Source organism: Ustilaginoidea virens, chromosome 6, assembly GCF_000687475.1.
Source record: "Ustilaginoidea virens chromosome 6, complete sequence".
Taxonomy (NCBI): Eukaryota; Fungi; Ascomycota; class Sordariomycetes; order Hypocreales; family Clavicipitaceae; genus Ustilaginoidea; species Ustilaginoidea virens.
Genome location: NC_057321.1, coordinates 1,506,158 through 1,532,481, shown reverse-complemented (window position 1 = coordinate 1,532,481; position 26,324 = coordinate 1,506,158). Strand labels below are relative to the sequence as shown.

The 26,324-nt window shown below is 54.9% G+C and overlaps 7 protein-coding genes across 7 annotated transcripts; 3 read left to right on the top strand and 4 right to left on the bottom strand.

Moving 5' to 3' along the window:
- Nucleotides 1-37: 37 nt before the first annotated feature.
- UV8b_07364 (uncharacterized protein) lies at nt 38-3,590 on the bottom strand (the record flags this gene model as incomplete). The annotated part of the gene is made up of 9 exons (XM_043144861.1): nt 38-169; nt 243-649; nt 705-1,080; nt 1,191-1,232; nt 1,285-1,343; nt 1,421-2,563; nt 2,634-2,652; nt 2,772-3,452; nt 3,570-3,590. 9 exons carry the CDS (start codon nt 3,588-3,590, stop codon nt 38-40), a joined length of 2,880 nt encoding a protein of 959 aa, XP_043000796.1.
- A 1,040-nt stretch (nt 3,591-4,630) lies between these two features.
- Nucleotides 4,631-6,836, top strand: UV8b_07363 (uncharacterized protein; the record flags this gene model as incomplete). The annotated part of the gene is made up of 5 exons (XM_043144860.1): nt 4,631-4,767; nt 4,885-5,678; nt 5,837-6,352; nt 6,452-6,600; nt 6,738-6,836. The coding sequence occupies 5 exons, from the start codon at nt 4,631-4,633 to the stop codon at nt 6,834-6,836; spliced, it is 1,695 nt and encodes a 564-aa protein (XP_043000795.1).
- A 2,211-nt stretch (nt 6,837-9,047) lies between these two features.
- Nucleotides 9,048-10,708, bottom strand: UV8b_07362 (uncharacterized protein; the record flags this gene model as incomplete). Its single annotated transcript, XM_043144859.1, has 6 exons — nt 9,048-9,137; nt 9,206-9,934; nt 10,036-10,178; nt 10,254-10,489; nt 10,572-10,598; nt 10,674-10,708. 6 exons carry the CDS (start codon nt 10,706-10,708, stop codon nt 9,048-9,050), a joined length of 1,260 nt encoding a protein of 419 aa, XP_043000794.1.
- Nucleotides 10,709-11,655: 947 nt separating this feature from the next.
- UV8b_07361 (uncharacterized protein) lies at nt 11,656-13,249 on the bottom strand (the record flags this gene model as incomplete). Its single annotated transcript, XM_043144858.1, has 4 exons — nt 11,656-11,719; nt 11,822-12,813; nt 12,895-13,043; nt 13,135-13,249. The coding sequence occupies 4 exons, from the start codon at nt 13,247-13,249 to the stop codon at nt 11,656-11,658; spliced, it is 1,320 nt and encodes a 439-aa protein (XP_043000793.1).
- A 2,157-nt stretch (nt 13,250-15,406) lies between these two features.
- UV8b_07360 (uncharacterized protein) lies at nt 15,407-16,675 on the top strand (the record flags this gene model as incomplete). The annotated part of the gene is made up of 3 exons (XM_043144857.1): nt 15,407-16,246; nt 16,322-16,401; nt 16,468-16,675. The coding sequence occupies 3 exons, from the start codon at nt 15,407-15,409 to the stop codon at nt 16,673-16,675; spliced, it is 1,128 nt and encodes a 375-aa protein (XP_043000792.1).
- Nucleotides 16,676-21,430: 4,755 nt separating this feature from the next.
- Nucleotides 21,431-23,536, bottom strand: UV8b_07359 (uncharacterized protein; the record flags this gene model as incomplete). The annotated part of the gene is made up of 3 exons (XM_043144856.1): nt 21,431-22,424; nt 22,556-23,161; nt 23,433-23,536. The coding sequence occupies 3 exons, from the start codon at nt 23,534-23,536 to the stop codon at nt 21,431-21,433; spliced, it is 1,704 nt and encodes a 567-aa protein (XP_043000791.1).
- A 1,858-nt stretch (nt 23,537-25,394) lies between these two features.
- UV8b_07358 (uncharacterized protein) lies at nt 25,395-26,027 on the top strand (the record flags this gene model as incomplete). The annotated part of the gene is made up of 1 exon (XM_043144855.1): nt 25,395-26,027. One exon carries the CDS (start codon nt 25,395-25,397, stop codon nt 26,025-26,027), a length of 633 nt encoding a protein of 210 aa, XP_043000790.1.
- Between the last annotated feature and the right edge of the window lie 297 nt (nt 26,028-26,324).

The window sequence follows — 26,324 nt, the reverse complement described above, 5'->3', positions numbered from 1 at the left end:
TCCCATTTTTGTTGCATGCGCGAGCCGTGCGTGACTCTTAGTGTCTAGTCTGCGTACTTTCGTCTTGGGTCGTGGGAGACGCTTTGCAGGCCCCATGGTCTCTGAGGTTATCTGCGATGACTTTGACCCTGTCCACCAGTAAGACGTCAACACCCGCAGCTGCCTGCGCCTGTACGATACTCCCCATGTCAGCGGATCACTGCAGAGACGAACGTTAGTTGTCTCGCGAGGCGCCTGCTTACTTTTGCGTTTACAGGCTCGTTATTCAACACGCCATACGAAGCACATGTCAAGCCCATATTCTTCACAAATTGAACAAGCCTGGGGCAGTACAGGAAGGTCTCGCACGCCAGCACAACGCCATCAAGCTTCCACATGCGGGCGAAATGGACAGCTGCCTGCAGGCTCGAGCCTCTCAGCTCTTTGTCTTGCGCGGGAGTTTTGCCAGCGTTGGTGATGAGCATGACTGGATACGCCGTTTGCTTCATAGACAAAAGAATACAGACTTCGGGGGTGAATGATGAAAGGATAATTGACCTTTTGCCAGCGTGTTTCTCAAGTTTCTCGAGGGCAACGTCTATGAATGTGTTGATTTTGAGTGCGACAGGAGCGACTCCCGCCTCGGCCGCTTCATGCAGCCGAGGATATTCTTGCCACTGCGTCAGGCCAAGTCGAGTGATTCGTCAACAAGGTTTCGCACGTACTTATCTCTATGTTGAAGCCAATCTCCAGAGGAAGTTTGACAAGCAACTCCTCCAACGTGGTCAGGGCATCTTGGATGACGTCTCCACGGCTGTTCGGTTTGAACCCTCTGGTTTGAAAAGCCACTGCAAACTGCAGTCTTTGACGTAGCTGCGCCGCTTTAGAGGCAGATTCTTCCCCAGAGGACCAAGCACGCGGTCTTCTGGGATTACATAGCTTGACACCGCTGTCGAAACTGCATGAGATTTGCGTTTTTGGTTCGTGCATGTCGCCTACGTGCTTATACTGCGCCAAGGTAGTGTCATGGATAGGTATGTCTGTGCCAGACTCGCTGAGAGAGAAATCGTGATATACCACGGCCTCCAAGTCTCTGGTGACCTGTAGATCTTGGACGCTTGTTAGAATTCTCCTGGGTTTGAGAACACGGTCGTCTTACCGAACTACGAGCGGTCAGATACTGAGCTAGTCTTTTGATACGAATACCTTACCTCGACAAATGATGCGCCGAATTTCGCAGCAGACAGAAATGACTACCAGGGTCAGTCCGTATTCATCTTGACAGCGACAGTTGATTCTGCACACCATGACAGTATTTTCCCCAAGCTGGAGGAACGAACGGCTGAGGACATTCTGACCCAGCCCTTCGGCAGAATTAGCATTACTCGGAGAAGAGGCATCAGTGGCCACACACCTCTATGCCCAACCAGTCGAGCCAAACCTTGCCCAAGTCTGACACAACTAGACGCATCAGGGTCTTTGAGCCCCGGATATGGTTCCGCAACGACGTAACTCAGTAACGCTGTGCCGGAAGGACCCGGCTTCTCTTTATCCATCATGAAAATAGTGCGCTCTCGAATCAAACTCTCATGTTTGTCTCCAAGCACATGCTCCTGGTCTAGGAGTGAGGTACCGCTGCTTACCAGCACCCTGGAGTTGGCGACGTCGCAACGGTACACGTTGAGCACAACTTGAAGTGGCATGTCATGCCTCACTCTGAAAATCAGGGGCTTGTGCGACTGATCGTCCAGCAGTGGTAGCGGTATGGTTTTAGCAACAGAAGGCGCCCCTAGAAGGAAAATCTGCATTTCTAATGGACATCCGTGACGGAACGTATCGCTGATATTCGAACAAAAATCCCCAAACTGAATTGCAGCTCGATCGTGACCACCTTGTGTACTTCCGAGGTACACGACTAGAATTTTCTCTCCCGCGTCGCAGACCGCATGAGGACGCGACTTATGGACTGCTCTGATAGCATTGGCGGGTCCCTCAAGTCCAGTGCTTGGTTGATGCGGTTCAAGGACTTCTGCAACGACGTGGTGTCCTCGAAACACCGCATGTTCCAGCGCCGTCCATCCACGAGCATCGCAAAGTCCTTGGTTAGAGCCAGCCTGGAGAAGAAGTTTGGCCATGTTTGCATTCCCATTCCCACAGGCCGCCATCAGAGCTGTCCAACCTTTGGTGTGCTCAACAACATCGATGCCGAGTGCATATGAAGCTAATCGGCCAGCGACAAGGCTTGCTAGAGGCAGGTTTCCCAGCTGTGCAGCACAGTACAGGGCCGTTTCGCCACGTGACGACTGGTGCAGGAGATCAGGGCCATGGTCCAGCACCATCTTTGCCATGTCGTCCGCCCCTGCTCTCAGTGCCAAAATAAGGATGCTCCCAAGCGTTGCTCTCAGGTTCGACGATTGTTGTTCATCGAGGCTAATCTGAGACAGCGCATTAAGCAGGACGGCAAGGACTGATGGACTCCTGGCATTAACAGCGCAGTGGAGTGGTGTTCTCCCCCAGTTGTCGGTTGACATGAGCGTCTCGGCAGCAACCGTTGGAGCCGTATCGACCAGATGAGATACCATGACTTTTCAAAGGGAGTCAAGGCCATAGTGAGCCGCATGGTGTAAAAGCAAGCAACCCTGGCAGTCCTTCACTTGCAGAAGATGGGTGGCTCTGGAACCCAGGACACGCAAAATCGTGGCAAATTCATGACCAGCATGGTCTACATGCTCTGTAGGGGAACTTTGCCATTGGGACAGGCACCTTTGAAACTCCATCCCATATAGCCTCACAATCAGAAACATGTGTTCGGCGCCAACGTGTTTGCGAGGAATGACGTCGATGGCAAGCGCCGTGGTATGCTTTGCTGAGAATAGTATCGAAATAAGGATGATGTCGGCAATATAGAGACACGGATCATTCCTCGCCGTAGCCTCTCGAGCCGGTGCCGAAAGAATGTGTTTTCCTATCAGAGAGTGCTCGTCGTTCTTGAGGCTTTTACATAGCACGTCATGCTCCTCCGTTGCAGGGAGCATATGGCTGATCAGGCTGGCAATGCACCATGAATGGGTTCCGAGCCGGGGTCGAGCAAGTTCTGCGCGTATGTCGGACACAAGTCTGTCCACTCTCCCATACACTTCGGACCAAGAATTGCTTAATCTGAGCTGCAAAGCGATCCATCGGGAGCGAGAGTGGTCAAGGGCTTTCTTGTCGTGACTATGGTTTGCCAGCTTGCCGAATATCTTGCTAAATGCGGTATGATTGACCTTGTCGAACCATTGGATTTCTTTCAACTCTAGCAGTAGTTCTTCGTATGAAGACCGAACGACTCCAAGCTCAAGCTCTTCGACGGAGTCGATATTCGGTAGAGAGATGGGAGTCGTGGGGAAGCCAAACATGCGGCATGTCTCGTTTTCGCGACGATCAATCGTTTCTGCAATTTGCAGCCTGAACGTTTCGAAACGTGATATATTCTGGTTTATGTGTCGGAACGTCTCTGCCTCCAAATCAAGAACTTATCGGAGTCCGTTAAACATCCAGTCTTGTACCGGCCAGGGCAGGGCGTCTGTGGGAGGGCTCGGCAACTTTACCTTTTGGCTCGCATGTGCCATCTTGGTGTGCCAAGTCTCTAATCCTTTGACGTAGACCGTTATAGTCCACGTAATACGCGTCCCATTTTGGGATCCGGAATCCATGATAATGCAGACCAAACTTCATGACAACTTTCCGTCAGTGGCAGTGCTGCTGGGGGTGCGGCACACAATACAGAACTGCAATTAGCAGCTTCTATACAAGATTCAGGCTCCATGTGTGAAACGAGTGGTCAAAGTCTGATTCTGAACGACCAACGATCCGGTATGCAAAACACGATTTGCCCATTGTTTGTCCTTTTGGCCAACAAAGGACGCGGGGGTGGGCTCATTTCACCGAAAACCTGCCAGGTGGCGTATGATTGTGGATCTGCTATGACAGCTGCCAGCGCCAAGGAGAGAGCGCTAAAGATGGGACGGCCCGCTTCCCCTGTTTCCCCTGCTTCCCTGATGGATCATCTCCGCATCTCCTCACGAAACAACTCTGGAGGCACCATACGCTAATGGATCCCGTCTCGTTGGCCGCCAACATTGTGACATCATCGCTTCTGCATCAAAATTATGCTCCGCCATCTCAGCTTGAGGTCTCTTTGCAGAACCTTGCCAGGCAGGATCCATGCGGTTGGCAACGAGGTTGCGGACCTGGAGCTTGTGCTTTTCGTGCCACCCTACCTGGCCTACCCGAGTCGAAGTACTCCGCCATACCGCATTTGTTAAAACAAGCCAGACTGAAATTGAACAATGTCGAAAGAATTATTGGCAGCTTAACTGGTCTATCTCAAGTCAAGAGCCCCGCTCGGATTACAGCATGCTTGGCGAAACGAGCAGGGTCGATTGAAGGAATTGCAGGATGATATCCGCACTATCAAAAGTAGCCTGAATATTATGCTCGGTGCCGCCAATTCGTACGAGTTCATCTTTTTCCAAGCCTCGTCCCCTATGCAGTTACGACTAACTGCCTCAATGGTGAAGACATGCTCAGAATTCGACTCGACATTCAAACAATATCTACCACGGCGGCAAAATAATCACGAACCCAACTGGCCACGACCGAGAAATTCATGGCTACTCTTACAGGTGTCGATGAACGCATTGCGCGGGTGGAGCAGATACTGCAAGAACAGTCACGTAGACTGCAGATGAACCAGTACTCGCAAGTCAAGTTTGCATATGGAACCCGAGCAGGCAGCCGTGGCCAGTTAGCAAAGTCTAGCACGTTTTCTATCAACTCTCAGGAGGTCGACTTGGGCGTTAGAGTCACTCCCTATAGTAGTAACTTGTGCAGGGGGATCCGTCACTGCTCCTGCCACGCCAGGAAGAGCTCGTCATCGCCGGCAATACTGGGCAACTTTCTCGGCCGCCTATTTGTTGGCTTTGCGGGGCTACCGGTTCTGAATCAGAAGTGTGACACTCATGCTTGCAAGGGCGCGCAGTCGAGCAAAGTGAGTATGAGTATGGAATACTGGTTTCCCGCTAGCTTCTGGTCCAGTATCGTGCGAGTGGACATATCTTACCACCACGATTTGGGGCCGTCTTTACAGCTTCGTACGTTGAGAAGAGTTCCGGACACTGCCCAGTGCGTAAACTATGCCTTGGGTGGCAACATTGATGGATTAAAGTTTCTGCTCACGCAGGGACTGGCATCTCCTCGAGACACAAGTCCCACGCGTGGCTATTCTCTCCTACAATGGACTCTGTACGGCACACAGTATGAGACGTGTAGATTCTTGATACAGGCCGGATCTGATGCCGATTACAAGCCACTTGCTGCATTCTATAATAGCCCGCGTATCAAGGCATGCCATTTCTTGCTAGAAGGCAACTTGTCGGAGCCTGCCAAAGACGCTCTCCGTACTATTACCAAAGGCGGCGAGTACCTGGATGATTTCATTGACGAGTCTCAGTTTACTCAAACACATCGAATCGTTCTCGGTCTTTCAAGCAGAGACTTGGAGCAAGAACTACTAGCACATCCCCATCAGGTCAATGCACAAGATACAACGGGTCGTACAGCTGTGGCATGGGCAGCTGCCAGAGGGGATAGTCGTGCCATCGTAACTCTACTCAGACATGGCGCTGATCCGAACATTATCGACTCGCAACTATCTGGTCCGTTGTCAAACGCCGCAGCCCAAGGCCATACAGCTTGCGCCAGGCTCCTTCTTGATGCAGGGGCAAGCCCAGTTCACCACTTCCTAGTGGCATAAGCAAAGGCGGGCCTCTAAATGGTGCAGCACGAAGATCTGACGACGCTATTCTTGTTAAAGTACTCTTGGATTTCGGGGCCGAGGTTGACCAAGCTGGAGTGGATGGCAAGACGGCTCTCTTCCATGCCGCGCAAAATAATGACGCTGCTCTTGCAATGCTTCTTCTAGAGTATGGCGCGGAAGTTAACACGGCCACAATCACAGGGGATACGCCGTTGACTACTGCAATCACGCACAACAGCCACCACGTACTGAGGCTTTTTCTTGAGCGTTGGCTGGACTATTCCGTATGCCCGCGCTTGACAGGACCACATCTTCTCAGCATTACAGCTCGGTATGCTGACCTTCAAACCATTGATATTTTAGCAGGCACGGACCATTTTCGTCTCGAATACGACGAAAGATATCTAACGGGGGACTTTTCCAAAGTCATCCGCGAGCGCCCGGATGCAACGGGAAAACTTGCCTCCGCGTTTGAGGAATTGCTGAGCATCTTCAAACATGCTGCGCATTTGGCGCAGGATGCAGAGAGTCTCTTGGAAGCGGGACATGGGTTCTGCCTTTCGTCCCGTTCAAGTACGTGGGGAGCAACGACTGAAACGCAACGAGAAAGTGACCGAGATTCAGATGACCAGTTTCATGACACCCAGTTTTATGACGCACTGCATCAACCAGAGGACGAGAGCCAGGAGGTGGTAAACAAACGAAGGGAGAACGTAGCAGCCATGTCTAGAACAATATGTTTTTACTTTTTGAAAGCATTTATTCTCGTCCCAGAGACACGGGAATTTCGTGACGGATATCATTTTGCAGCAACTGCTCAAGTGAGTGCCATCCAGACGACAGCTGCCGTCTGTTGCTCATTCTCGCTCGGGCAATAGACGAGAGGCAGACGGGTTGTACGAACATGGTTATAGCAACCTAAATACCTTTAAAGTATCCCACTTGGAATGCAGTGTAGCCTCACAAAGAGGAGAGCCTCGCTGGTTACAATGGGCATGAGAAGCGCCTTTTCGGATGCGAAAGCTTCCACTCCAACTCAAACCTGTTAGCCGAATAGCCTTACTGGTGGCTTGTTGTATGTGGCCTGTGGGTTTGCTGCTTTGCGGATACACATGAGGAGGTTGGGTCGCAGAGGAAGACAGACTTCCAGCACCGCAGCTATGCCCGTGTGAAGTTGAAGGGCTGCCAACCATCTGATTGCCATGCCAGCTGAAAGGAGGACTTGGCCCAAGTTGATACTCGGTTTCAAGCAAATTTTGTTATCGCAGAGGAAGGGGGCTGTCTATTAGGCAATGTTCGGGGTGGAAAACAGGACACACGGCTGTGAGTGTGTTGTGTGTGTCCGCTGTACGGTTGCTTCGGTATCGGATCGTGTTGGTATATCGGAAGAAGGAAGAAGACAAGACGGTGACAGAATGGAGGAAACGGTAGGTACGTACACGATAGTGTGGTGATGGTGTTGATGTGGGGTTGTTCGCGCATTATTGAACACCTACCTAGGTAGTCTATTAGTCGGTCATCAGCCGTAACAGATTGGATAGATGGTGCCGGCACCGGCCATGTGAAATGCCAGGCAGCCACTTGGATTTTCTGACATTGACCAAACTTACCAAACTTGGGCAGGTGGGAGGCACTTGCTTGGCATTGGCCCGCCCCTGCCTTGTTGCTGTCATCCAATCAATTGCAAGCTTCTGGGTACAAGCTCCGTTTTGTTCTACTGTCCCAGCTTACTCCGTAGTATGTAGTGACTTATCTCGTCGACGCCACCGATAAAGAGATACCAGGTCTTTCCCTCTTTTCCGTCAAGGAATACCTACAGTAGCAAGACAGAAGCTGTTCAATGGTACAACGGCCAGCATTTCCCATCACGGCAACATGCTTGACTCATCTTACGGACATTAATGGTAGCATGGCAGCCACGAGGAAATCAAGCGGGCATCTCCCGATGGCAAGTCGCGCGGCAGAAGTTTGGAAGATGCAAGTTCAAGCCGACGGTCGAGCTCCTAGAAAGAGAAGCGACATTCCACCGTATCAACCTGATCAAAAGTTGGGACCATGATCCGGGCCCTCCGCGAGGTTCGAGTCTCTACCATGCGTGCTTCCGTAACGGAGCAGGCGTCAACACGTGGCTGCAAGAGAAGTGGTCATCAAGGTAGCCGCGAGCGCTGATGACGAACCTTGGGGAGAGCAGGCGTCACACAACACATGAGAGCTAAATGCATTAGCGGGGCTGATGTCCCAGATAACGTTGACTTTCATCCTCCAAAGGGCTTTTCGTCCAGCGACTTAGTAGGCGCGCAGTCCCATCAGGGCAGAGGTCATCATCCTGGGTTAGCGACCGGCTCCATTTCTGCTACCGCTGCTACCGGGGACGGGAGCCCAACTTGGTCGCTGGCTCTCGAACATGTCGTGGTTCCCCCATTTCAGATTGATCCAGAAGATTAACCAACATATTACCCAAGACGGTAGGTAGCGGCTTTACGGCGTTTCAGTTGAGTCCAGCCGCTCACCCGTCAACGTGAGGTGGGTAAGGCAGGGTGGCAGGCAGCCCGCTTCAATCTCAGCCTCGATAACAGGGACAGCGACATTCCTTTCAGGGCCAGTTGCGTCTGCCTCTGCTTTGCTCTGCTTTGCTCTGCTTTGCTCTGCTTTGCTCTGCTTTGCTCTGCTTTGCTCTGCTTTGCTCTGCTTTGCTCTGCTTTGCTCTGCTTTGCTCTGCTTTGCTCTGCTTTGCTCTGCTTTGCTCTGCTTTGCTCTGCTTTGCTCTGCTTTGCTCTGCTTTGCTCTGCTTTGCTCTGCTTTGCTCTGCTTTGCTCTGCTTTGCTCTGCTTTGCTCTGCTTTGCCATGCCTACGCAGCTGTCGAGGGTATCATGATCTGCCTGGGCCCTTGGGGAATTCCTGTCGCTGATGGGGTGGGACTCCAACACACCGACTACGGCTGGTCGACATGGGACGAGTCATGGGCGTCACGAGGGCATCATGTCGGCTGTTCAATCAGTTCTATATAACTACACAGCTGCAATTGTTGTTGGTTCCCAGCCGGCCATCCCTACCAGTCACGTTTAGTGCGTTTGATCAACGTTTCACACTGAACCAAACATCCGCAGCTAAAGAAGAGAAAAAGAAAAGAGAAAAAAAAGAAGAAAAAAAAAAGACGGGACAAAAAAAACGGGACAAAAAGGGGGGCCGAGGGAAAAAAAAGATCGTTGCAAGTGGTTGCTGGGTCCTGCTGACTTGACTCCTGGCAGGTTGCCAGCCAAAAGTGCTTCACCCTCGATGGCGTAGTCTTCGCTGCTCGTCAATGTCCGGATCGATATGTCTGGCCGGCATGTGCTGCGTCGCGTCTTCCCTTTGTGCCTACAATTCCCTCGAGTTAGCATCTACCGCGGCTGAACCGTGAAGGACTGGTGCTTGTGATTGATTACTCTTGGCGCTTTGTGCCAGGCGCCCTTCCGGCTTGGCGGTGGTGGCCCCTGACTGGAGACTGGGAGACTTGGCCAGTCGTCGTTGTCGAGCGTCTGGCAGTTTGTGGACGAGGCGTCACTGCTCGAGACGGTGGGCGATTTCAGCTTGCCATGCATTTGGCCGGAATTATCCCAGGCATGGTACTGGATTGGAGCACGTCGCTGCGTCTTCATCATCTCCTCGTTGCGCACTGTCGTAGCCGTGGAGATGGAACCGGAACCCCCGTCGCTTGATTCGCCACAGCTACTGCCTCTAGACGCCGTCTTGCCATGTGCTTCACTCATCCAATAACCTCGAAGATGGGGAGGAAGATCATTCGTCCTTTCGCCACGTCGCTCGACAAAGCTGTTGTTGCTGCTGCTGCCTGCAGGCTCTGTTTCCGTCACCGACGCACAGCTTCCAGGGACGTCATTAAGATTGGCCCATCCAACGACACTGGGAGACAGCAAAGACGGACCGCTCGTGTGACTTGCGCTGTCGGTATTTTCCGACGCGGCCGCCCAGCCCTGCGTCTGAAAAAGTGAGCTGACTATATTCGCAAGGTGTGGAGGCATGGAAGTCGCATCAAAGGCTTTGCTCCCAGTGCTGGACGAAACTGAAGCGGAGCCTTTGACGCGAGAATCTCGTGTTAGTCTCGTCAAGCCTTGTTCATAATCGATTCCCAGCGAGGACAAGGCAGTGATTGGAGCCTACAGGAGCATTAGAAATGATGCCATGCTGCCAACCCCCTGAGGAGGTGGGTAGTTTTTTTTTTTTTCCTTTTTTTTCTCTCCCACTGCCAAAGACGTACCTGAGGGAGCATGTCATCCGGGAAGAAATCCGTGCTGTCGGTATACTTTTTGTTCCACACTTGCTTGTTCTGCTCTTCTATGGATACGTGACCAGTCTCCAGAGGCGCTGGCGTCACACCCGGTTCCTGGGTTTCTGTCCAGGCTGTGCACCGCATACACATCTTTTCGTTTCTGCTTTAGTCCATGGGCTCAAGCTCGACACAGGACCAGGCCCTACTTACAGGAGCATCAGATTTCCTCATGTTCTTGCTAAACTGATCGTACGGCTTGTTCAAGCCGCACAGATCGCAGCGCAGTTCGGCGCGAAAGGCGGCAGAGTGCTCCATGCAAACCATGCCGGAATTTGCGGCATCCACCTTTTCTCGAGCGTCCACTTGACGGTGGACCAGGCGTTGCTGCTTTTCAGAAAACGCATGTATCGGCTTCCACTCGCCTCCCACCTTGCAGCGGTATCTGAAGCAAGCACCCCGAGGTCAGCAGGGGCAAACGGGTCGCACACGCCCCTGGAACCTCGACAGCAGATTACATGACATACCGAACAGGAACCACCGACTCTGGCGCCCTGGAGAGAGAGAGTGCGTTCTCGTCAGCAGCATGAAGCGGAGTGTGACGCGGTTCACAGAGCAACTCCACTTACGAGCTCCCTTTGGCGTTTCCCTTTCTGCTGGCCATGTTTGTTCGGGCCGTGTTCCTCGGGGGGAGATTCAGACTTTCTGTGGTGAGTTGACCTCTGGTTCGGAGCTGGAGGGGGAACCTGTGAGTGCCCCGTCATATGGGAAAGGCGCCAAACGTTGAGCCCGGATTCCTCCCTCACGCGTACAAAAAGACAAAACGTGTGTGGCGGCGAGTTGGGGGTGAAATGGGACTTGGGACTGGGACGCAGCTGTTTGTTTATAGGAGGACATCGGAATCCTACTTTCAACAGCTGGCTGCACCAGACGTGTGGTGCAGCCAGCCGTCAGGTGTAACCAACTGCAAGCTCTTGCCAACCGGCCGCATGACTTGGCGAAGCTTCTCCTCCACCCTCCCGCCAGGAATTTATGCCGTGCCTTGTTGAGCGCTGGTATTCACTCGTCTTCTAGCTGGATTCTTTGCATGCAAGGGCGCGACGTGTCGCCAAGCCCGTTTTCCCCTCGGGTTATTCAAGAACAAAGAAAGACTCGTGTGTTTGGGCCAAAATGACGAAAAATCAAACAGAAAGCCACCATCCCGATGATCCGACACATGTCCCAGTTTTGCTGGCTCGATATCGCCGACGCGATGTGCTCAGTCCCCAAATTTCCCAGCAGGTATGAAAGTGGTTATTCGACCAGTACACGGCGCCGTACGCCCAGAGCGCATGTATTTATGTGTGCATGTCAAAAAGAGACTTATGGTCCAACATGCAGCGATTGAGATGACAGCCCAGTTTCCTTGCGAAGCACCAGTAGTTTTCTTTTTTTTTTGTTTTGTTTCCCTCAAACCTCTTGATCCTCTCTTCTGTTGAAAAGCTCGTTCGGAGGTGCGTTTACCACCGCCTCGGCATCACCCACTTGTCGCCGCTCCGTGATCTCCCGGCGATCCTTGAGACGTTTGCGCAGGACCAGTGAAGGGGAAGAAGCCCCGGCGGCGTTTAATTGCTATTGGAGAGGTTCCGAGGACGAAGATAACCGATTCAGATGGAGATAGACATCGGTGCCATAGCTGAGAGAACCCGGGATTAGTCTTGCACGGGGGTGGAGAAGGGGTGGAAGGGCGGGTTGGGGGTTTTGCTCTGCACGAGTCTGGAGTAAGCCGACTACTTACCCTTCCATGCTGATCAACTTCAAGTCGCCGCCAAAGTACCTTGCGTACAGCCGTGAAATAGGCAGGCCGTACCCGAAACCGGCCATGGGCGCCTTGAAGTCGCTCTTGTCAAAGTCCGGGTCCAGGTTGGGTGTGCGATCAACCGTCGTGTACATATATGTCCACACCAAAGGGATGGCACTGCGCGGGATGCCACCTCCCTCGTCCGAGATCTTGATTGTAATGTCTTCCTTCCCCTCGGCCACGATGACCTTGGTCACGGGAAACTCCTGTTTATCCATGCCGTGTGTTTCGACAACGGCGCGAAGAGAATTCTTCAGGGTCTCAAAGAGCATGTGCGACAAGTGGCCAGGCACGTACATGAAGTCCAGGTTGGGATTGCAGACCAACTGGATCCGAGGGGCTTCAAACAGGCCGTAGTGATCCTCGCAAACAAACCGGGCGTTTTCGATGGCCTCTTGGGCAAGGTCCTTGACGTTTGTTTTTGTGCAAATGACCCCAACATAGGTCGGGTCGCGATGGTGGCTCTGGTCTGTGAGGGCAATGTGCTGCCCGATAAGCATCCGAATGCCAATGCGGGACATGTAGAATCGATCGAGAAAAGACTGGATAGTGCCGTCAATCTGCATGCGCTGGCGGCGGCGCTTGTATTCCAAAATGCCTTGCGCCATGGTTGTCACGACGCCGTCGTGTCTTCGCTTGATCGTGTGGAGAGTCTGGGCAAACCTTTGATTGTACAGCTGAAGCTCCGGGGGCCAGTCACCGGTATCGTCGACGGTGGCAAAGTATCTTCTCGACAAAGACCTTGACTTGCCGTTGCCGTTGCTAGATGTTTGCAACCCACCCCAGCCGGAGGCGTCGCCTTCATCGATGGAGGGATTCGGGGTCGCTTCCGACAGTCGTTGGATAATTCGACCATTACCTTTGGAGGGTTTCATCAAGCGATCGCGAACATCTTTGTTCAAATTCGGCCGCGGAAGCTGGGTGATTTCCTGTTGGAGTCACATGGGGGGGTTAATTTCATGTCCTATACGACCCGGGGGCTGTAGTGTGTGAAGCCAGCCGGAACATACCTCGAAAGATTGCGCGTACCAATCTTTAACTCTCGTGACGGAAGGCATGTCGTTCAGTCCATCGGGCAAATCGTCCAGTTCTTGGACACGATGCGCCAGGCGAATAGGCAGCTCTTCGGCCAAGAATTGAGAGGCGCGAAAGAGAGTGCCTACGTCATGATGTCAGTCACATGCCAACCATGGGTGCGTTTTTCTTTCCCTTTGCTTTCCCCGGTTCAATGGGGGAGGGGGGGAACATACCTGTTGACGGCTTGTCGCCAAACTGCACCATCTGTCGCAAGCTCACACCCGTAGCGGGGAACTTGGCGTAGTGCCGGATGGTGTCCATCAGCCTCTCTGACGACTTCCACGACATGGTGGATTACCCAGACGTTAAGGGGAAGATGCGGAACGGCAATCGAGGGTATGGTCAAGTTGACTGCTTGGCGTCCCAGAGAAGTAAAACTTGGGGAAGAAGAACGGTAAAGGTGATTAGCGGCGGGAAATGCTGAGGAATGGGTATGACGGGTGTTGCGCTAAATGGTTGTCATTGAAAGCAAAGGCAAACTGTTTGGAAGCTGTCAATCAGTCGCGACACCGGAAAGACAGCGGGGCTGGGTCTGACTCAAAGCCAGCAATTGGGCCCCGCGCGCGGTAGCTCCAGGTCAAAGCCGAGGCCGAGGCCCGTCTGCTGGGGAACCCGGGGGGGGGGGTTTTGGTGGGAAGCGTCGGAGCGACGAAGGAGGTGGTGGTGACGGGTCACTTGGGGGATGGGAAAGGCATCTATGCGATTGACACCTGTGGAGGGAAAAGGCCTCGGTTGAGAAGGAAAGAAAGATGCGGCGGTCATGCGCAAAGCATGGCGGGCTTTCAGGGTCCGAGGACGAGCGAGGATCAACCAGACTACTTGTAGGTAGGTACATGTACTGTATTGATCCCAGGCAGGTGGCAAGTCGGCAATAGCGATGATGAAGCAAATGCTGGGGCAATGGGCACTTGCCGGGGCAGAGGAAAGGATGCCGCGTGGAATGTGGAATGCAGGAAGGAGCAACCCGGGGGGGGGGGGGGGGGGGGCTGACTGGTGGAACAGACAAGACGCTGCGTCGGCTGGCTTGCTGTTAGTGGCTGGTTGGTTACCTTGGTACATGCTACTGTACGGGACTCCAGCGGCAACGGCAGCCCGGGTTTGAATTAATTACTTGCGCCAATACGAGTGGAACCGACGATGACGTGCTCCGTACTCGGCACTCTGTACGTACATCCGTGCAATTTGATGTGTCTGGTTGGATTCTGCGGAGGCTTGTCTGCGTTTGGGATTTAGTAGTTAGTGTACGGAGTAGCGCACTATCTTGCGTGCATGAAATGAAGCTGTCACCGCCACGGAGACGGATGGATATGGGGACAAGCAGACAAGCCTGCATCAACATGGAGTTGCGTGGGAGGGGTTTCGTGGAGAACAATGCAGCCACGCAGCAGGAAGCTAATGTGGTGTCGGTGCTTGCAAAGGCAACCAACCAGACTCTACTATGCCGTCAAGGAGGCCGTCAAGGAGGCCGTCAAGGAGGCCGTCAGGCTGGATGCCGCCCATTGCCTGATTCCAGGTCCCGTAGTCTGTACAGGGTAGGGTAGTCGAGTCTGCTCACGCGCTCAAGTTAACCGCCAGCGAGAGCGAGGCCAAACGGGGGGGACCTGCCGCCAGCCAATCACGGCCCTGCAAACTCCAAAGCCTAACCGCGCCACTGCAATCGCCTATTTCTTTTTTTTAGCCATAATATTTCCAGCTTCATCACTATGAGTTTTACCATACGCAGCCTATGAACAGGAAGCCGCCCAAGAGGCTCGCGTCAAGTCAACACACTGGTTCAACCCGTTCGCCAGTTGCTCCATCCCCCTCCGCCAAGTGCATCCGCCAAGTGCATACCCCAGGCTGAGATTGAAACGAAATTGACGGGTTCCTCGCGGCGCGCGCTAGTGCCGAATCCGCTGCAACGAGCCGTCGACGACCCCTGGGCCCTGGGCCCCCGGACTCTGGAGCAGTGAAGGTCGGTGAGCCTTCCCTTGGGCATAATAGTCACAGGTGGCTGGACGACTTGGCCTCTCTCTCTCTCTCTCTCTCTTTTTTTTTTTTTTTTTTTTTTTTTTTGCCCCTTCTCCTGCTCTTCATTCTGCCACCCTCCCCCCTTCGACGGGCATCATAGGTTTACCGTTGCTCATCCTCACCGGGGATGCTTTCATGACATCCTCTCTGCTCCCTCCTCGCGACCAATTCCTCGGATGCTGCGGCCCTCCGTCTCTGCCCAAATGACCGCGTAGTCCTGCCCATGGACCGCTGGTTCGGATAACGAAGGGACGAGTAATGCGAAGCCTGTCTATTCTTCTTCTTCTTCCTCTTCTTCCTCTTCTGCTTCTTTCTTCCTCCTCCTCCTCCTCGCGCCATCAAAACGGCCGTGTGCAGGGACAAACCAAAACAAAACAAAAGCAAAGACGTTCCCGGGTCCGTGAACCGCATCCCGCCATCCGCGACCCGCGAGCCATGGGACACGCCGAGCAGCGAGAACCCCCCCAGCTCGGCGGCGCGGCGCCGCACAAGAGCCAGAGAAGCAGCCCGGCGCCGGATCGCCGAGCCACCACGAGCGGCGGCAGCAGCGACCACGGGCTCTGCAGCCGCTGCTGCAGCCGAAACGACGTTGACAGCCACGCCGCCTCGCCCCCTTCGCCCGGCGGACCGGCCAGCGACAGGGGGGACCTGGCCGACGGAGCGGTCCACACGCCCGCGCGCTTCGCCAGCCCGAGCGTCGCCTCCAGCCTGGCCTACTCGAACGCGGGATTCAGCATCAGCCCGCTGCGGCGGGAGCTGTCGCACACAACGCCCCCCAAGGGCGTCGATGCCGTGACGACGCGCGCGGCGAGGCACGACCTAGCCAGGCGTCTCAGCCGGCTGGCTCGGCGGCTGACGTACGACGGCTCCGAACACGTCGACGATTTGGTGCTGGGCAACCAGCTCGAGCGGCTCGAGAGGGCGGTGGGCAGCAGCCCGACCGCCCACGGGGACGCGCCGGACTTCGGGCTCTGCCTCGGCCTCGGGCCCAGGAGCCTGCCCTATCCGCCGGGGGTCCGGAGCCCGGTCCGCAGCGACGCGGGGTCGGCCCTGGCATCGCCGGCCTCGTCCTTGTACAAGTCGCAGTTTTCCGACCTCTCGGCGTCGCTGCTTAGGGAACGTCAGGCCGAGAAGGACCTGGAGGAGGATGAGCCGCCCCCCAAGAGAGGAATGACGGCCTCGCAAGCAAGCAAGGTCATTGCCGAGATGGCCAAGCTCAACGATGAACTGTCCGCCGTCGTGACCAACCTCAAGGCTCGGCAGGAAGAATCCCAAGTACGCCACCACCCCCCAATCAACACCAAGACCGTCCATCCGGCAATAAAACACCCGTCTAACCGTGCCACGCAGCATATCCAAGGCCTCCTCATCGAGCGCGCCGAACGCGCCGCCCAACGCATCATCTTTCTGCAGAACCGCATCTCTTATCTGTACTACACCCTACCCCCCCCCCCCCCCCCCACCGGGGGCATGCCGTCGCGCTAACAAAACACCAGGGAGCACGAGCTGCAAGAAAACGACGACGAGATCCAGCACCTCCGCATATGTCTCAAAGCCGTCGAGATACAAATGCCGCCCCATCCCGACAAGGACCTCCAGCGATGCATCGCAACCTTCAAGTCCGACTACCAGGCCCTCAAGCGCAAGCGAGCCCACCGCGCAAACATCGCCAGCGTCATGGGGTTCGACTCTCCCACGCGGTAGTAAAAACTGGCACCCTCCCCCCCCGCCCGTTTCCCCCTCTCTCTGTTCTTTTTTTTTTTTTTTTTTCTTCCGCCTTTCTTACGATTTACATTATGAGTCGACGAGAGTACGAGTAGTGGTTCTTTATTTTATTATTTTTGGCGAGCACAGAGCGCTTTTGTATGAATTCACGACAACCTACGACTGGACCTTTCTTTTTTTTTTCTTTGTTGTCCTTTTATGGATCCGAGGAAAGAAAGATATGATGCATGCCCTTTAGCTTGGTTGATTGCTGTTCTTGGCGTGCGACCCTTTTTTCTACATCTTGCATCATGATCTTTAGTCATGACTGCCTTGCCTTGGCGCAGACATTGTTTTTTTCTTCTACTGTTTTCAAAGGGGAGGAGCTGACTTTACCGAGGAGGGAAGCCAAAGATACCATGCATTGCACTGGAAGAGACGTTTTACGTTGATTTTTTCTTCATGTACCTAAATAGACGACAACCTGCGTAGAGAATGCCGCATGTAAAGCTCATTCTCCTCCACCGCCTTCACCCTGCTACCTGGACTTCAATAAGTCATCTACGTGAGCATTGGTTGAAACTTTGCCTACATTCGCCACCCATTTCCCCCCCATCCCTCGAATATCCATGCACTCTGCCCCTCTGCTTCAAAAACTCGTCATACATGGGCCCTGGCACTCTCCCCTGGAAGAATCGGTAGCTGTCCGCCCTGGCCGGCAATTGATCGGTGGCTATGCCCGGGCCAGATGGAGCTACAGAAGCCAACGCAGTGGCATCCTTGCCCTCGATTGGCCTGTGAAGATGCCCTGGAGATTCGCGCCTTCTGTATCTCCCCTTGCCGTGCATCCTGTCCTTGGACTCTGCCCTCTTTGCCTTGGGACTCTTATCACGACGCCTGCCTGTTGCGGATATAGTCTCATTTCTCGACATCCCGCTAGAGGCATTCCTTGTCCTTTGCGGCGAGCTATCCCTAGCATGGTGTTGGCGTAAAATGCCACTGCCGCGTTCAGTACCCGAGCCGGGGTGACATGAGCGCGAGTCAACTCGTTGGAGATGGCTATTCCCGAGCGAATAACGGGCCTCTGCCTGTTGTGCGGGTGGCCAATGTCTCGCCTGATAGGCGGGAGATATGATGACTGGCTGGCCTTGCCTAGCCGTGCTGTGGCGCTGGTTGTATTCATCCGAATCGTAGGACTTGTCGTAGGACGTATCCCTGGCGGCCCGAGGGGCTTTTGCGCTGGAGCCCCTTGACTGGGACGCAGAGTAAACTGAGGATACACCATCGACTAGAGCTCCGTATAACAGAGAGCCCAATGATGAAGGAGAGGGTGGCTCGGATGTTGCACTTCTCATGCGTCTGCTCCAGTCTTCTAGGGCGTCCACTACCCTTCTGTACACGCCATTGTTCCTATGTGCAGGCAGGAGGTGTCGAGAGAATTGTCTGGGTAGGCGCTCGGATTTGGTGTTTGGGGGAGAGTCCGCCTCGAGAGGGACTTGTGGAATGATCTGTGAGAGACGGCGGGCTTCAAGGGCGGGTGAAGCTTGGGTAAAGGCCGTGAACCAAGTTTGGAAGCCAGAAGGGGTGAGAGCAGGGACGTGTGGTCTCGTGCGGTCGTGGTCCTGTTCCTGGTCCTGGATCAGGTGGTATTCGCATGAGAGGTCTTGGTAGAGTAGTTCGAGTTTGCGAAAATCGTGGCGAGACGGAAAGGTAAAGATTTCTGACCAACACTGAACATGAGTTGCCAAATGAAAAAGAAGGAGGAAGAGGAAGAGGAGGTCAAAGGAGAAAAGGGGGACTGGAACTGAGGACGAACCTTGAAAGGGAAAATGTTCGTCATCAAGCTTGTATTTTTTGTAAAATGTAAGCAGTTTATGTGGTGGGATGACCATCGAATGGCATGGTTCGTATTCTCGAATCTATTTCTCCTCATTAGAGGAGTCCCAATTTCAGTATGGAAGAGTAGCTTGAACCATACCACGTAGTTTGCTATTTCTCGAAGAACTTGGCCAAACCTCGTCGATGGCTGTCCATGCTCTGTGAACAATATTCCCCATTGCTTATCTACCACGGACAGCAAAGGGGCGGTATTTCCCTCAGCATCATTTACCGCGGCTCGCCTTTCCTGAGCATTGTCATGCTGCAAAGGAGAGCCATTCGTTCGGTGATGAAGAAAAACAGGGTGCCTGGCGGAAAAGTGTACAGTTGGCCTTTGCTTGGGACTAGACTCCCTAGAACGAGGTGGTGTAAGAGGGCCGGTGGGTATGTAAGGAGTAAAAGGTGAGCAAGGGTACGACGATTCAGGAGTAGATTTCTTGTCCGCGGGGGAGGCTGCAAGACGGGTTCTGCAGTCGTCGTCTGATGATGGGTTGCCTTCCTCGACTGTAGCCTGGAAGCGCTTCTTTGGTATGGTTCGAGGCGACGGGGTTGAGGAAGCACTTCGGTCCGGCTTGCTGTCCTTGGTCGATGCACCAGACTGTCCCCCTTGAGTTGTGATTTGCGAGGAAGCATGGGACACATCTGCGTCGAGGGGAAGATGCAGTCCTAAGCCAGCTTTAAAGCTGGGAAGCCCGCCCAGGCCAAAACCAGAACTGGAATCTCCAAGTTGCTGCATCGTCATGGCTTTGCCATGCAAAGGAAGGACGGCGTGATTCAACTATAGTCTTCTTTACGGGGAGAAGCATGGACTGTGTCGACGAATATCAGCCATACAGACCATGATGATGCGACAGAGATGAAGTTAAAGGCAGAATATAAAAGAGGTCGATGGGAGGGGAAACCAGCCGGTTTATATCTCCATTTACAACCAACCCATTGATGAGCACGTACTTTACCTCATTTCTTTCCCCCACTCATGCGCATCACAACTCGCTCACCGCGTTCGTACAAAGACATACGCAACGGCGATATTGCCTCGGAAACGCGCCAAGGGAAGGAAGCCTCATCCCCCAAGGCGTGTGACGCTCTCGCACAGCAGCCAAGATGTGACTGCAGTCGCCTTCCACCTTCCACACCCGCACGAACAAGAAAGACGAGAAAGGCAGACGGCCATGCTGGTGGTGCTGGCTGACGTTGATGATAATGCGTCTCGGCTCCTGGGGGAACAAGGGCGGGGGAGAAGGGCTGAAATTGAAGGAGGATCAGAGGTGTCTGGATGGCAGTGGCAGTGGTGGTTGCACTTGCATTTGCAGGTTCCCCTGCCACCACTTGCTGGCTCCTTCCCCAGAATCACGATTCACGACTCACGACTCACGACTCACGAACCACGATTCACGACACATTTCACCACAGTCTGGTAACTAATAAAGCCCGGCTCCATCTACCACACGGCCACCTTTTACTGACTGATGACGATGCCGTCTCGCCCCGGCCGAGCCCTCGCCCGCCGTCGCCAGAGATTCTCCAGAGCCACCAGGCATCCTCGCATCCATGCAAGACGTGCCGTGCCATTCATCCAAAGCGAAACGCCGGCAAAATTACCACGGATATTTTGCTGTTGCACCCATTCCCCCAAGTTCTACAACACAACATAACGCCAAGTAGTACGTCTTTCTGGGATTTGCCGCACCCCATCTTTCAACCGGGAAACCGCGGGAAACCGAGTAATATATTCTCGTGTTCAGACAGCACAGGAGCGACATGGGGAATTCATGTGATAAGCTGGCGCTGGACGGGAGCCTGGATCGATCAAATCTCTCTCTCTCTCTGCCATAGCGACGCCATCTAGTGGTATCGCCTCGACACAGATTTCACACGCAGGCAGACATGCAAGTGCAAGCCATTCGAAACGCCAAGAAACGCAGGCTACATGACGGCGGTGAAGCCCTCCGACCTTGTCGTCGCGTTGGCCTTCTCCATCAGGAGTGCGGCTGTGCCTCGACATATGTACCCATCCCGGGCGAAAACCTATTCCTGCAGCGCAACGTGGATAAATGTGACCGAAAAGAGGGTGCGAATCCATTCCCCCAGGTGCGCATGCACAGCTCGTACGTGCTTCATCTTGGCGCCTGTCCAAGTCTAGCTTCTCGTCCCGTCTCATGTCGGCTTTTGCACGTACGTTGAAACGCGAGAACCCTTGGGCATCACCGCAACAACATGGCTACATATTACACCCACGCTTGCGCCTCCGGGATGTTTCACTCGTTGCCGAACCCGCACATCACTCATTCATGCTCTCCTCGACGGCCGCTTTCTTGGTGGCATACCATCATGTCGTATGCACGTACGCCTCGCCTCAGTCTTCTTTCCAGCCCCGCAAACTTTGCAACAAATCCTCAAACACCAACACAATTTCCTGGTCGGGTCGGCCCCCCCCTGAGCTCTCGCACCCTCGGTTTAATCCCCCTGGGCCTACAAAGTGAGGCGGTCGCCAAGCTCCTCCCCATTGCGTTTTGGAACGCGTCAATAGCTGGCAAAAACCTCATTGTCCCGTCTGGAATCGAGGCGCGCGGGAACCCTTGTTGGTGCAAGTTTGCGGCAGAGGACGCCTTTGCCCGTCGAATGCCGCGAAACTCAGCTACTCATCTTTTTTTCAACAACTACACCTCTCCGACGGCGATAACCTCGCTCCTTGAACCAGCTTCCACCATGCATGCTAGCAAGCGCTCGCAATACCCTCAGGTTATTTTTTTTTCCTTTTTTATTATAGTGTCTGTTGTATTTTTTTTTGTCAGGAAATGTATATGAATAAAGTAAGAAATAATACAAGAAACCGCTGTAAACTGAAACATGCCAACAGACGCCGCCCCCCCTTTTCTATGCCTTGTACAGAATATCCAAGAATCCATTTGCCAAGTCGACGACCACACTCTTGTTTGGCAGCGAGCCCGCCACCCCATATAGAGCGGCCGAGTCACCCATGGCCTTGCCCTTGGCCCCCTTGCCTTCCACCAGGCGCGCTCTCTCCTTCTCCTTCTCCTCCTCGACAACAGTCTCCAAGTCGCTCACCAGCCGTTGCCAGACCTTGGAGATGGGCAAGGTGACGGCTACGTGGATGGCCGGAGGGTTTTGCAGTGCGTTGAGGTGCCATCCCTTGGTCGACATGGCATCTGCGACGTCGTAAATGTCCAGGTTTCGGGCGCTGAAGGCGACGACCGAGACAAGAGGCTTGCCCAGAATCTCCAGCTCCCCGCTCAGGGTTCCCGAGGTTTGAACAGCTTCCGCAATCTTCTTGGCAGCGCCGACAATCTTGACGCAGGCGTCGACGTATCCCGCCTCGCCAACCGTCATCAAGCTTGCCCAGCAGCCGGCAATCAAGGCACCAGGACGTGAGCCAGCCAGGCCGGGAGAGGCATAAACACCTCCGGACCAATCAGGGCAGACGTAGTACTGGTACTGCCGCAGCTCGGCAGTTCGGTACAACACTGTCGAGTTTCCCTTGGGAGCAAAACCGTACTTGTGCGTGTCGCAACTGATGCTCGTGACGCCCTTGAGACGAAAGTCGAAAAGCTCCGAGTCGAAGCCGGCTTTCTCGAGGCACGGGACGAGGAAAGAGCCCAGGCAGCAGTCGACATGGAGTGGCAGCTTCTTGCGGATTGCCAGCCTTGAAAGAGCGGAGATGTCGTCCATGATTCCGTGAGGGAAGTTGGGGGCAGATCCGACAAGCAGTATTGTATTGGCGTTGATGAGACGGAGCACGGAACGCAAGTCCACTTGATAGCTAGGGGAAGGGCAATCTACCAAGTGAATCTTGATTTTGAAGTAATCGCCGGCTTTGCGAAAGGCCGTGTGAGCGGTAGAAGGAAGAATCCTGTCGCACGGCAGATCAATAACCCAGGTCGAAGAGGGGACTGCAACATGTATGAGGGGACCCGGGGGGACCCGGGGGGGGGCGCTCGTATCACTTTTGCATCCAGTGTTTCCGGAGGAGGGGGAACTCACATTTCTGGTTCGGTCACTCCACGCTCGACATGGGCCTTTTGGCGTGCGCTCAAGCAGGCCATGAGAATACTCTCCGTGCCACCGGCAGTCGTAACGCCAGCTGCCCCAGGAGGGCCGTGGAACAAGTTGAGCACCATGCTGACTATCTCGGCCTCCATCTTGCGCACGCCGGGAAAGACATCCGGGTGAATGGGGTTGGCGACGGTGAACTTGCCGAAAGCCTCTGTTTGGAGACTCAGGAGGTCATGCTCGCCATGATAAACTGCACCGGAGACATAGCCGTCCTCCCACCTCGTATGATCGAGGTTGGCCAGCTTTTCGAGTTCGGCACGCACAGCGTCCATTGCCATACCTTCCTTGGGGAGCATCAGATGCCGGGTATCAGTCGGTGGAACGAGTTTGGACGACATTTGCGCGATGTTCTCGTCGACCTGCTTGCGGACCTTGCCGCGCACGCCAGGGGCGCGAAGAAAGTATCCGTACAGAGTGCGTTGAATGACATGGTACAGCTCGAGGACGGAGCCGAGGGGACCGCGACCCTTTAGTTTCCAGAAGGCTCGCCGCGTCCACCGAAGAACAAAGTAACAGAAGACGATGTTGCGCAGCCTAGGCGTTGGATAAGAACATTAGCTGTGCTGACCCTCCACCCCCACGTGCGCGGCGGCGCTTGTACTCTGATGATGTGCAGGGCTGTGAGGCATGTATAGGCGAGATTGGTTCCAATACACTTTGGCTCTCGTCGAACTGCACAGAGCCCAGACCACAACAGCAATTGCGCCCAGCATCAGGTTCGACGTGTCCTTGCGGGACAGCGAAAGTAGTACACGTGGGCCATGTTGAGGAGGAGGTTGTGTTGCCAATGGAACAAGATACGCACAAGTCAACAGTAAGGAGGCTCGAAATAGGAGGGGCAGGCCCTCGACGCTTGACTTTGTCCAAGCTGCCGAGGAGGCTGGCTGGCAGGCGTGAGCTGCCAGGCATGGTGGCGTCGTCGTCAGGAGCAAGCAGTCGATCCAAGCACAGCTACCTCTAGTACCTGCTAGCAAGGTTGGTCTGGTTTCGAGATGAGACTGTCGGCACAGTCGATCAGAAGCGCGAATGTTGTCGAGAGCCGGGGATCAAACGGAAGAGAAGTCGGCAGGCAAGCAAGATGAGGGACGTCTGGTGGGCTGCGTTTATTACAAGTCAATAACTACCTACATACCTAGGTAGGTAGGTAGGTAGGTATGTAGACCGTAGACCTTTTGGGAAGGTTCGGCTTTTAGTCAACCAGCTAGCTCGTTCGGCGTTTCGACCAATGAAGGGGGCCCCAGGAGATGACCAGAGATGCCTTCCTCACTCGGACCAGACCAGACCCCGGCGCTAATTCGTCGGGTGCGCAGCCTGGGGCGATCACATGCTGTCAACTAATTTGGCCATGGCATCGCCTACCAAGCTTAGGTTCGGTTAGGTACAGACGTACAGACGTACAGACCGTACAGTACATGTCAACTGTAACGCGCCTGACCCTCCCCATCCCCACCCCAGGACCCAGGAGGGAGCTTGAGGCAACGTTGGAATTATCGTATGGATTAGTGTTGTTGGCTATGAATTACCCCGGAGTCGATACAAAAAGATACAAAAGCTGGAGTTGAAAGGACACCAGACCATTGTACTTGATGTACCGAACAGCTTCAGCTTCGCCTACCCTTGGGTACCTAGCCTGGACGGACGTGCTCGCAGCGTTCCGTGGACGCACGTCGCACCCAAAGGCTACAGCGGAATCCCGTCGCCACGTATGTCAACTACGGACCTACGGACTCACGGAGGACCGGAAGCCCTGCAGATTAACCCAGTGCCACCTCCTGCATTCTGACAGCACCTTGAGACGACGGGCCGTGTTTTCGTTCTGTCGCTTGCCAGCACGCCCCACCTTTCTCCAGTCACCAGCCCAGATGGCCCCAGGTGTCTGTTAGTGGGCGCAACCCCGTGCGACGACCGCCATCAGCAAGTTATCCCGGCCATTGAGCCGGGCCCAGCGGACCGGGATGGTGGCGATTCAACGACCGCTCTTGGTGCGGCCCCCCTCACACTTTTGGTGCCGCAAGGTCTGAGCTGGCCGGGATATGCAAGGTTATGGGTATGGGGTTCGTTCAAACTTGATCTCATTCGTATGTCGGGAGGAAATGACCGGTAGCGTTTGCGCCTTGTCACGAATGCATCGACTCCCAGGGGCAGACGAATGATGGGCAGGTGAGGGCAGGTGATGGGCAGGTGAATCGAGCGCGAGGCATCTATTCCAGCTGCTGACGGATATTTCACTTGATCGGGTTGACATGCCATGGACATGTCTGCACAGGTCAATGGATAGGCCTACGCCGCCACGGGTCAGCGTGATGCACTGGCCGTCCCTCCAAGTCCCAACCCAGCCAGCCGCCCATGAATCTCGAAGCAAACGACGACATGGAGCACTCGACAGATCAGATTTCCAGCTGCACAAAAACCACCGACTTGCCCTGCGAGAACCGCGCGGCCTCGCGTGCCCATGGATGGAGCCGCCCAAACAAGCACTCCACCCACTCACTATCCAGGTGTCGTCAGAATGCACGGGAAAAACGCCGTGCTATCGGTGATGACGGCGAGGCCAGCCGCCCTGAGCAGCCGCCACCAGGCCATCGACGCAATGCGAGCTGCATACATGCATGGCCCCGGTAACAGGGGCAGTAGCCCTAACAACGGCTGGCTGCTGCCGGCGTTACCGCCCAGCTTCGCACTACAACCCGGCCCTCGGCGATTTCCGCGTCGAGTCCAACGACACCATCCCCTGCAGCGCCTGCACCACCAGGTCCCCTCGGCCGCGATGACAATGAGCCCCCCCTCCGCCATCGACGACGACCTCATCCCCAAGGTCACGGCCTACGTCGAGGCCTACATGGCCCGCTACGACCCCTCCCACGACTTCAACCACATCCGGCGCGTCGTCCGCCTCGCGCAGCACATCCAGGCCAAGACGCCCCGCGCCGAAGCCGCCGGGCCCGTCGTCCACCTCGCCGCGCTGCTGCACGACGTCGGCGACAACAAGTACCTGCAGCCGGGCCAGGACCCGGCGCGGCTGGTACACGACGTGCTGGCGTCGTTTGGCGCCCCGGAGGAGCTCGCCGCGCGCGTGCAGGCCGTCTGCTCCGGCGTGAGCTACTCGGGCGAGGTCCGGGATCCCGCCCGCGTGGCCGCGCTGGTGGACGAGCACCCCGAGCTGGCGGTCGTGCAGGACGCCGACCGCCTCGACGCCATCGGCGCCGTGGGCATAGGCCGCGCGTTTGCGTTTGGCGGCGCGCGCAACAGGGACATGGCGCACACGATGGAGCACTTCGCCGACAAGCTGGTCAGGCTGGAGGGCATGATGAAGACGGACGAGGGGAGGCGGCTGGCGCGCGAGAGGACCGAGCGGCTCGAGCGCATGATGGAGTGGTGGAAGATGGAGACTGAGTTTTGACCTTGCCGGGGGCCAAGACGGGACCGGACCGGACCTTTTTTTTTTTTTTTTTTTTTTTTTTTTTTTTTGGGCGGCCGAGAGGCGGTGGGCTCGGCGACGGAGTGAGCATCCTGCGGGCCACCAAAGGGCCAAGCAGCGCGTTGCGTGCCAGGAGCAGGTTCGAGGAAAAGGGGAGGGAGGGAGGGAGGGGGGGAACTTGTTTTTCTGTCGATGTAGCCCTCAACGCAGTCCGCAGCACGCCAAGACGGCAGACCAGACTTTGAGCATATCGGACCAAAGGGCCGTGCCGAGGCGCAC